This window comes from Salvelinus fontinalis, chromosome 1, assembly GCF_029448725.1.
Source record: "Salvelinus fontinalis isolate EN_2023a chromosome 1, ASM2944872v1, whole genome shotgun sequence".
Lineage (NCBI taxonomy): Eukaryota > Metazoa > Chordata > Actinopteri > Salmoniformes > Salmonidae > Salvelinus > Salvelinus fontinalis.
The window spans coordinates 48,218,685-48,230,189 of NC_074665.1; the positions used below are offsets into that span (position 1 = coordinate 48,218,685).

An 11,505-nucleotide genomic window follows, 5' to 3' on the forward strand; every position below is an offset into this window, starting at 1 on the left:
ACTGCAGAGATAGCCTGCAAAGTTCTGTCATACTCTCCAAGTCTATGCCCAAACAGTTCGAACTTCTAATTTTAAAAATTAATCTCTCCAGAAATAAGTCTCTCACTGTTGCCGCCTGCTACCGACCCCCCTCAGCTCCCAGCTGTGCCCTGGACACCATCTGTGAATTGATCGCTCCCCATCTAGCTTCAGAGTTTGTTCTGTTAGGTGACCTAAACTGGGATATGCTTAACACCCCGGCAGTCCTACAATCTAAGCTTGATGCCCTAAATCTCACACAAATCATCAAGGAACCCACCAGGTACAACCTTAAATCCGTAAACATGGGCACCCTAATAGACATTATCCTGACCAACTTGCCCTCCAAATACACCTCTGCTGTCTTCAATCAAGATCTCAGCGATCACTGCCTCATTGCCTGTATCCGCCACGGGTCCACGGTCAAACGACCACCCCTCATCACTGTCAAACGCTCCCTGAAACACTTCTGCGAGCAGGCCTTTCTAATCGACCTGGCCCGGGTACCCTGGAAGGATATTGCCCTCATCCCGTCAGTTGAGGATGCCTGGTCATTCTTTAAAAGTTACTTCCTCACCATATTAGACAAGCATGCTCCGTTCAAAAAATGCAGAACCAAGAACAGATATAGCCCTTGGTTCACTCCAGACCTGACTGCCCTCGACCAGCACAAAAACATCCTGTGGCGAACTGCAATAGCATCGAAGAGCCCCCGTGATATGCAACTGTTCAGGGAAGTCAGGAACCAATACACGCAGTCAGTCAGGAAAGCAAAGGCCACCTTTTTCAAGCAGAAATTTGCATCCTGTAGCTCTAACTCCAAAAAGTTCTGGGATACTGTAAAGTCCATGGAAAACAAGAGCACCTCCTCCCAGCTGCCCACTGCACTGAGGCTAGATAACACGGTCACCACTGATAAGTCCATGATAATCGAAAACTTCAACAAACATTTCTCAATGGCTGGCCATGCCTTCCACCTGGCGACTCCAACCTTGGCCAACAGCCCCGCCCCCCCGCTGCTACTCGCCCAAGCCTCCCCAGCTTCTCCTTTACCCATATCCAGATAGCAGATGTTCTGAAAGAGCTGGAAAATCTGGACCCATACAAATCAGCTGGGCTTGACAATCTGGACCCCCTATTTCTGAAACTGTCCGCCGCCATTGTCGCAACCCCTATTACCAGCCTGTTCAACCTCTCTTTCGTATCATCTGAGATCCCCAAGGATTGGAAAGCTGCCGCTGTCATCCCCCTCTTCAAAGGGGGAGACACCCTGGACCCAAACTGTTACAGACCTATATCCATCCTGCCCTGCCTAGCTAAGGTCTTCGAAAGCCAAGTCAACAAACAGATCACTGACCATCTCGAATCCCACCGTACCTTCTCCGCTGTGCAATCCGGTTTCCGAGCCGGTCACGGGTGTACCTCAGCCACGCTCAAGGTACTAAACGATATCATAACCGCCATCGATAAAAGACATTACTGTGCAGCCGTCTTCATCGACCTGGCCAAGGCTTTCGACTCTGTCAATCACCATATTCTTATCGGCAGACTCAATAGCCTCGGTTTTTCTAATGACTGCCTTGCCTGGTTCACCAACTACTTTGCAGACAGAGTTCAGTGTGTCAAATCGGAGGGCATGTTGTCCGGTCCTCTGGCAGTCTCTATGGGGGTACCACAGGGTTCAATTCTCGGGCCGACTCTTTTCTCTGTATACATCATTGATGTTGCTCTTGCTGCGGGCGATTCCCTGATCCACCTCTACGCAGACGACACCATTCTGTATACTTCCGGCCCTTCCCTGGACACTGTGCTATCTAACCTCCAAACGAGCTTCAATGCCATACAACACTCCTTCCGTGGCCTCCAACTGCTCTTAAACGCTAGTAAAACCAAATGCATGCTTTTCAACCGTTCGCTGCCTGCACCCGCACGCCCGACTAGCATCACCACCCTGGACGGTTCCGACCTAGAATATGTGGACATCTATAAGTACCTAGGTGTCTGGCTAGACTGCAAACTCTCCTTCCAGACTCATATCAAACATCTCCAATCCAAAATCAAATCTAGAGTCGGCTTTCTATTCCGGAACAAAGCCTCCTTCACTCACGCCGCCAAACTTACCCTAGTAAAACTGACTATCCTACCGATCCTCGACTTCGGTGATGTCATCTACAAAATAGCTTCCAATACTCTACTCAGCAAACTGGATGCAGTTTATCACAGTGCCATCCGTTTTGTTACTAAAGCACCTTATACGACCCACCACTGCGACCTGTACGCCCTAGTCTGCTGGCCCTCGCTACATGTTCGTCGTCAGACCCACTGGCTCCAGGTCATCTACAAGGCTATGCTAGGTAAAGTGCCGCCTTATCTCAGTTCACTGGTCACGATGGCTACACCCACCCGTAGCACGCGCTCCAGCAGGTGTATCTCACTGATCATCCCTAAAGCCAAAACCTCATTTGGACGCCTTTCCTTCCAGTTCTCTGCTGCCTGCGACTGGAACGAATTGCAAAAATCTCTGAAGTTGGAGACTTTTATCTCCCTCAACAACTTTAAAAATCTGCTATCCGAACAGCTAACCGATCGCTGCAGCTGTACATAGTCCATCTGTAAACTACCCACCCAATTTACCTACCTCACCCCCATACTGCTTTTATTTATTTACTTTTCTGCTCTTTTGCACACCAGTATCTCTTCTTGCACATGATCATCTGATGATTTATCACTCCAGTGTTAATCTGCTAAATTGTAATTATTCGATTTATTGCCTACCTCATGCCTTTTGCACACATTGTATATAGATTCTCTTTTTTCTACCATGTTATTGACTTGTCTATTGTTTACTCCATGTGTAACTCTGTGTTGTTGTCTGTTCACACTGCTATGCTTTATCTTGGCCAGGTCGCAGTTGCAAATGAGAACTTGTTCTCAACTAGCCTACCTGGTTAAATAAAGGTGAAATAAAAAATAAATAAAAAAAAATAGTCAATAAACAGCATTCTTACATACAGTTGAAGTCGGAAGTTTACATACACCTTAGCCAAATACATTTGAACTCAGTTTTTCACAATTCCTGACATTTAATCCTATTAAAAATGTCCTGTTTTAGGTCAGTTAGGATCACCACTTTATTTTAAGAATGTGAAATGTCAGAATAATAGTAGAGAGAATGATTTATTTCAGCTTTAAATTCTTTCATCACATTCCCAGTGGGTCAGAAGTTTATATACATTAAATTAGTATTTGGTAGAATTGCCTTTAAATTGTTGAACTTGGGTCAAACGTTTTGGGTAGCCTTCCACAAGCTTCCCACAATAAGTTGGGTGAATTTTGGCCCATTCCTCCTGACAGAGCTGGTGTAACTGAGTCAAGTTTGTAGGCCTCCTTGCTCGCACACACTTTTTCAGTTCTGCCCACAAATGATCTATAGGTGTCACGCCCTGACCTTAGAGATCCTTTTTATTCTCTATTTCGGTTAGGTCAGGGTTTGACTAGGGTGGGCAATCTATGTGTTCTATTTCTTTGTTGGCCGGGTATGGTTCCCAATCAGAGGCAGCTGTCTATCGTTGTCTCTGATTGGGGATCATACTTAGGCAGCCTGTTTTCCACCTTAATTTGTGGGATCTTGATTTTGTATAGTTACTGTGTAGACTGCACAACGTTATGTTTGTTTATATATATATATATATATATATATATATATATATATATATATATATATATATATATATATAATTTTTGGTGTTCATCAAATAAAGAAAGATGTACGCTTACAACGCTGCACCTTGGTCTCATTCCAACAACGGACATAACATTAGGATTGAGGTCAGGGCTTTGTGATGGCCACTCCAATACCTTGACTTTGTTGTCCTTAAGCCATTTTGCCACAACTTTGGAAGTATGCTTGGGGTCATTGTCCATTTGGAAGACCCATTTGCGACCAAGCTTTAACTCCATGACTGATGTCTTGAGATGTTGCTTCAATATATCCACATCATTTTCCATCCTCATGATGCAATCTATTTTGTGAAGTGCACCAGTCCCTCCTGCAGCAAAGCACCCCCACAACATGATGCTGCCACCCCCGTGCTTCACGGTTGGGATGGTGTTCTTCGGCTTGCAAGCCTCCCCCTTTTGCCTCCAAACATAACGATGGTCATTATGGCCAAACAGTTCTATTTTCGTTTTATCAGACCAGAGGACATTTCCCCAAAAAGTACAATCTTTGTCCCCATGTGCAGTTGCAAACCGTAGTCTGGCTTTTTTATGGCAGTTTTGGAGCAGTGCCTTCTTCCTTGCTGAGTGGCCTTTCATGTTATGTCGATGTAGGACTCGTCTTACTGTGGATTTAGATACTTTTGTACCTGTTTCCTTCAGCATCTTTAAAAAGGTCCTTTGTTGTTGTTCTGGGATTGATTTGCACTTTTCGCACCAAAGTACGTTCATCTCTAGGAGACAGAACGCGTCTCCTTCCTAAACAGTATGACGTCCCATGGTGGTCCCATGGTGTTTATACTTGCGTACTATTGTTTGTGCAGATGAACGTGGTACCTTCAGGCGTTTGGAAATTGCTCCCAAGGATGAACCAGACTTGTGGAAGTCTACAATCTTGGTCTTGGCTGATTTCTTTTGATTTTCCCATGATGTCAAGCAAAGAGGCACTGAGTTTGAAGGCAGGCCTTGAAATACATCCACAGGTACACCTCCAATTGACTCAAATTATGTAAATTAGCCTATCAGAAGCTTCTAAAGCCATGACATCATTTTCTGGAATTTTCCAAGCTGTTTAAAAGCACAGTCAACTTAGTGTATGTAAACTTCTGACCTACTGGTATTGTGATACAGTGAATTATAAGTGAAATAATCTGTCTGTAAACAATTGTTGGAAAAATTACTTGTGTCATGTACAAAGTAGATGTCCTCACCAACTTGCCAAAACTATAGTTTGTTAACAAAAAATGTGTGGAGTGGTTGAAAAACAACTTTTAATGACTCCAACCTAAGTGTATGTAAACGTCCGACTTCAACTGTAGGTCCATTATTATTTCGACACAGTTTCGATTTGGTTTTAGTAATTTGAATGTCGATTGAGATCGTCCCACAAGAAAAATAACAGGGATAACAGGCCGGATTGAATAGGCTTGCGGGCCATATGACACCCCTTGTATAGATAGTTGAACCGTGGTTGAACCCTGGCAGAGTTGAGTGGATAGACAGACCTGGTGCAGGGTGAAGAATTGGAGCAGGTCCTGCAGGGAGGCAATGATCAGGCTCCGGAGCTGCAGGGACATGAGGGTGGCCACGCAGGAGAAGAACTCCTGGGCACTGACTGGGGCCACGTGGTCACTCTGGGGCACCAGGGGCAGCCAAAGGTCCTTATAGGTGACAAACAGGGACACACAGCGCGGCAGCCACCTGCAAAACACAGACACCGGGGTCTCATATAGTCCAAATGAGGGATTGTTGTATGTACACCGAACAATAATATATACACAATATGCAACAATTTCATAGATTAAACTGAGTTACAGTTCATATAAGGAAATCAGTCAATTGAAATACATTTATTAGGCCCTAATCTATGGATTTCACATGTCTGGGAATACAGATACGCATCTGTCGGTCACAGATACCTTAAAAAAAAGGTAGGGGCATGTATCAGAACACCAATCAGTATCTGGTGTGACCACCATTTGCCTCATCCAGCGCAACACATGTCCTTCGCTTAGTTGATCAGGCTGTTGATTGTAGCCTGTGGAATGTTGTCCCACTCCTCTTCAATGGCTGTATGAAGTTGATGGATATTGGCGGGAACTGGAATACGCTGTCGTACGCGTCGATCCAGAGCATCCCAAACATGCTCAATGGGTGACATGTCTGGTGAGTATGCAGGCCATGGAAGAACTGGGTCATTTTCAGCTTCATCCTTGAGACATGGGGCCATGCATTATCATGCTGAAACATGAGGTGATGGCGGCAGATGAATGGCACGACAATGGGCCTCAGGATCTTATCATCGTATCTCTGTGCATTCAAATTGCCAATAGTAAAATGCAATTGTGTTCGTTGTCCACAACTTATCCTTGCCCATACCATAACCCCACCGCCACCGTGAGGCACTCTGTTCACAATGTTGACATGAGCAAACCACTTGCACAACGCCATACACGCCGTCTGCCATCTGCCCGGTACAGTTGAAACCGGATTCAGCTGTGAAGAGCGCACTTCTCCAAAATAACAGAGGCCATCAAAGGTGAGCATCTTCCCACTGAAGTCGGTTACGATGCCAAACTGCAGTCAGGTCAAGACCCTGGTGAGGACAACGAGTACGCAGATGAGCTTCCCTGAGACGGTTTCTGACAGTTTGTGTGATTCTTCGGTTGTGCAAACCCACAGTTTCATCAGCTGTGTGGGTGGCTTGTCTCAGAAGCCGGATGTGGAGGTCCTGGTCTGGTGTGGTTACACATGGTCTGCAATTGTGGGGCCGGTTGAACGTACTGCCAAATTCCCTAAAACAACATTGGAGGCGGTTTATGGTAGAGAGATTAACATTCAATTCTCTGGCAACAACTCTGGTGGACATTCCTGCAGTCAGCAAGCCAATTGCACACTCCCTCAAAACTTGAAACATCGGTCATTGTGTTGTGTGACAAAACTGCACATGTTAGAGTGGCCTTTTATTTTTCCCATCACAAGGTGCACCTATGTAATGATCATGCTGTTTAATCAGCTTCTTGATATGCCACACCTGTCAGTTGGATGGATTATCTTGGCAAAGGAGAAATGCTCAATAACAGGGATGTAACAAATTTGTGCACAACATTTGAGAGAAATTAGCTTTTTGTGCATATAGTAAATGGCAGGGATCTTTTATTTCAGCTTATGAAACATAGGACCAACACTTTACATTTTGCATTTATATTTTTGTTCACTGTATATGCCCCCAGTGATTGAGTAGAGGCTTGCTGGCAGCGGTGTGACACCATTTTGCCACAAGTGGTTGATAGGAAAGTTGCCACCAGCATTCTGCCGCCGACAGTGGTCTGATACAGTAGGTGCTTGCTTGCTGGTCCCCTGTATGTATGTTACTCTATGATGTAGTTTCCGCCTCCAGAAAAAGGACGAAACCTAGCAACTGGTGCAATGTTTAGGCATTGGTGCAACTGGTGCAATGTTTATGCAGCGCCACACCAGAACATGATCTCCTTTGGCTCTACTGTGGTTGGCAAGGGAGACTGAACTATCAGAGAACAATGGTATCCAAGCAGGCACAAACTCAGAAAAAAAATCAACAAATTTTTGTGAAATTTCAATGGCTCATATTTCAGCCACAAATCATGTTTACTGGTCCCTTGCTCTAAACACAGCAGGTTGCAATGGAATCCTTACGTGAGAAGAAAGACACGACAGGGGTATGACAGAGTGAACGAGGAGAAAACATGAGACTCTCGCTACAACACCGGGATTAGCCATGCAGGCCTTGGCCTATCTGCCGACCTGTATGTCAACCCGTCTGTCTGTCTACCTGGCTGACTGACTGTCTTACAGGCTCTGACTGTCTGTCTATCTGGTTGACTTGACTGACTGTCTACCCGTCTGTCTGGCTGGCTGACTGACTGTTTCACTGATTGCTTGATTAACTGCCTGAAGACAGTAGGTTACTAACCTATTAGCCAGGTCGTCCCTGGTGATTTGGCACTGTCTCTGAATCAGCTCTTCAAACTCGGTGGGCAGCAGGGGGAAGTTGGCAGAGAAAAGGTCCCCTAGTCTCACAAACCTCAAGGAGGAGAAACTGAAAGGATGAGAAAAGAAAGACAGAGAGACATAAGGGTTAACTTGTATTATCTGAACTGTGTGTCCACTTTAATTTCGCACACCGATCAACTCTTATTTGAGACATTTAAGACATGGTTATTAACAGTAGGGGTTCATGGTGATTCACTTGGTTTGATCAGCTAATGCAGGTTAATACGGGAGATCAACAGAGCACCATGCATAGGCTCAGGCAAGTCCATTAAGAAACTGTATCTGAAACTCTATCTTCTGATCCACAGAGAGGAGATTAGCTCTTAGAGCATTTAAACAATTGTTTAGCTTGTGTTATGGTACTGAGCTTAGTTTTGCTTCCTTGTTTTTTTTGGTAAACAGTTTATATGCCATTATGAGATTGGTTGCCAGAGAAACAGTGTATTCTGCCACACATAGACCTACTACCAAATGTGATCTGTGATTTGGGGAATGTAAACCTACGCAAACCATTTTGTTACCTAGTTTACTGGAACTACAAACCCTGACACAAAATGGAAGACGGTTACAGTTGATGCTCATTTTAAGCCAGTCTTTGCTCAGGCTACTAGGCTACCTGTTCACCCAGAGGTCCTGCAGGTGGAGCATCATGGGGTTGAGAGTGAAGAGGTGCTGGCTCTGCCAGGTGTGGGCCTGGCTGTAGTTGCAGGCCCAGGGGACGGGCCCTCGGATCACCCTCCTGGGGAAGGGCCTGGGGATGCTGGAGATGAACAAACGCTGCCTCTCCGACGGGTCCCTCAGGATGTAGTCAACTGGTTGAATCCAAGAGGAATGACAGAAAACACGGAGGCAAGGGAACTTTCAATGGGGGAAGGGTGATTTGATAGACAACCACATTGCTTTAATAGGAATGTTTGCGAATATGTGTAGGCTATATTCTTTTAAGTTGTTGCTGGATAGTACAATTCAAATGACTACCTACATTATTAGTACACTCATTTAATAAATGAAAGTAGTATTGCAGTACATGTAAGAAACATTGCAGTCGTGTAACAAATCCTCCTGCTACCTATGCTCTTCCTGAGACTGAAGCCGTAGTCTTTGTTGACCTCGTCTAGCAGCTCCCCCTTCAGTATCTCCATGTCCCTGCTGCTGTCCTGAATGCCAGGGGGCAGGAGCTTCATTATGTTCTTAATCTGCTGGGGGGGCTGGTGGGCCAGCATTGGGCTGTGGACGCCGTTACTAATGTAGTACAAGTACCTCTGTAGAAACCAGCAAAACACATCAAGTAAACATCCAAAATTAACAAGCTGCCAAAAGAGTGAAAGCAATGGAACAATTGACTGACTAAATTGGTTGAACGGACTGGAGGCTATACTATTCTAATTGCCTGCTCTATTCTATTCCCACTATTCTATTTTCCTCTATTTGATTACATTCTATGTAATTCTATATAATATATAATATTTCCTTATCTATTCTATTTCCTTTTCTATTCTATTCTGGATGCTTACCTTCAGGTCTCTTTCTGTAGGTTCTGTCTCAAAAGGCCACATCTGTTCCTCTTGGCTCCGCATGATGTCCAGCTGCTGTTTGGGAGTCAGGGGTCGGCTGATGGGGGGCAGAGGCTCTCTGGGGCTGAGCTTAAGTCCAGGTGAGTTCGAGGTGTCAGGAGCTGAATCCCTGGGATTGAGATGACAAAGCATTACAAAGACCACTTCAATGACACCCCTTTGTCCAGATTTCATATTTAATAGGTATCTTACCATCCCCTGGGGGCGAGTCTCTTCCTCTTCTCAGCTGGGCTAGATGCTAAAATGAGAATTAAGATAAAATGTTCTATCTTGTTTTGGATATTATTGTTTTGATGCCACTCAATTCAGCACCGATCAGGTGGTCAGCAAAGGAGCAAGAATGGGATGAATCAGAATAAGAATTATTCACATATGAAAATGTCAAAAGGATACAAGGTGCAGGTACATCCCCAAGTGAGTCTTTGACGGTTCCAGGTCTCCTCTGTAGGTTTCTGATCTTCAGGTGACGAGCCTGGGGGCTGTAGTTGTTCCCAATGGACTCACTGGGGGTGCGATGGTGCCGTTGTTCCTTATAAGGGACAGCCAGAGTCCAAGAGGTGTTCTGGAGGATGGGTGGGTGATGGCTGTGCCTGAGAACAATCTGGAACAATTTAAAAGTAATGAGTTAACTTGCAGTAATAACATGGAATCGTCCTAGTAGGTATGCACACAAAGGAACACACTAATATTTTCCCCCCTATCAATAGCACTTTAGGGACTGGCTTCTTTACATAAAGGTCTTACTTGGTAAAGCTCTGACGGTTCTTCACTAGAGGCCTGGGGCTGAGGTGGGAGACCAGGTAGTCCTCTTGCATGACTCATGTTATATATAGAATCATCCTCCATCTGCAGTTCAAAAGGAAACTCTCACTCAGCTGAGCAAGGCTCTATGGCCACTACATTCACAAACACACTTATGTGGTATGCATAATTCAGTTATCAAAACAAAGCATAGCCTACCTCTTTTAAGCGTTCCATTTTAATTTAGGAAATTGTCAATTAAATAAGTAACGTCAAACTAGAGGCAGTGGTTTTACAGCGGATATAACATGTTTTAATACTAAACCCTTTGAAATATGTGTCTAAAACACACGAACCCACTGCAAAACCTGCGCACACCAATGTGCGATGCGATTTTATCCACACAGAATGATTTGAAACATTCCAATACACCCGAAACGTTCCATTACAGTATGTCATAATTAGCCTACCTGTCGCTGGTGCTTTCGCGACAGTATTTCCATTCTGGCAACATGTCGTTTCTTAGCAAATGCCATTCCTAAAATGTATCACAAAGCTTCGTTTGTGACATTTCTCACAAAGTTTTCAAAGTGCCACTGCCACACCGCTTGAAAGACCACCTCTGGCACCAACTCATACAGCCATTGTTATGATGAGTTGTAGGCGAAGTAGCTACTGTAGTCCACCATTCTACCCGGCTGATATAATAATGGGAAAATCAATGTTGATGACACTATTCTGTAGTTAAAGAACTACAATCAGCTACAATGTCTCTATCCGGGGACTTCTCTCCCATGGTAACAGCTGTCGTTACCTAGCAACGTGAGGCACTAAAACTTTTAGGCATATGTTTCGATCAAATGTTTTTACTAGAATGACCAGCAAATAGTACCAAATATTGTGCTTGAGCTGGACTAGAAAGACAGTTCTTAGCCTGTCATGAGATTTTGTTCTGACTGAGAGATTTGACAGAATACACTTTGCTGAGCCATACATATGGGATTTGAAGATTTATTTGTGCATGCAGTCATCCATAAACGCAATCATATTATGCTTCAACATGCGATGATTGTTGATAGAGAGATGGACGAAGGGGATTCCACACATACAATCAGTACCGCTAATTTGTGTGAAAACATCGATTCACAAAACATTTCTACTGCCCACTAGGGGTCACAACACGCTAGTTCGTGGTAGTGAGGTCAGTGAGGGTTTGGTTGCGCTGATGTGGCAAACAGAGCACAAGCTTATTCAACTTCTCTGAGATTTAAAAGAAAGCAAACTTTGGGATTTTTGAAGATTAATATTGTTGTTTCAAGGTTGCACAGTGACATTGAAGACCTGCATCTCAATTCACGAGAGAGTAGACTAAAAATGACTTCTCATCCTACATTCCAGGTAGGCATATGATGCCTGCTTTTGC

General features: G+C 44.4%; 1 protein-coding gene across 1 annotated transcript in view; it reads right to left on the reverse strand.

Moving 5' to 3' along the window:
* Positions 1-10,979, reverse strand: part of dnah3 (dynein axonemal heavy chain 3) — a 57,565-nt gene extending 46,586 nt beyond the window's left edge. The window contains exons 1-9 of the mRNA XM_055924386.1: positions 10,553-10,979; positions 10,086-10,187; positions 9,735-9,942; positions 9,534-9,579; positions 9,282-9,450; positions 8,837-9,029; positions 8,384-8,579; positions 7,688-7,813; positions 5,241-5,436 (exon numbers count right to left, since the gene is read on the reverse strand). Coding sequence (XP_055780361.1) covers positions 5,241-5,436; positions 7,688-7,813; positions 8,384-8,579; positions 8,837-9,029; positions 9,282-9,450; positions 9,534-9,579; positions 9,735-9,942; positions 10,086-10,187; positions 10,553-10,618 — 1,302 coding nt within the window. The 5' untranslated portion in view covers positions 10,619-10,979. The remainder of the gene's footprint in view (positions 1-5,240; positions 5,437-7,687; positions 7,814-8,383; positions 8,580-8,836; positions 9,030-9,281; positions 9,451-9,533; positions 9,580-9,734; positions 9,943-10,085; positions 10,188-10,552) is intronic.
* Between the last annotated feature and the right edge of the window lie 526 nt (positions 10,980-11,505).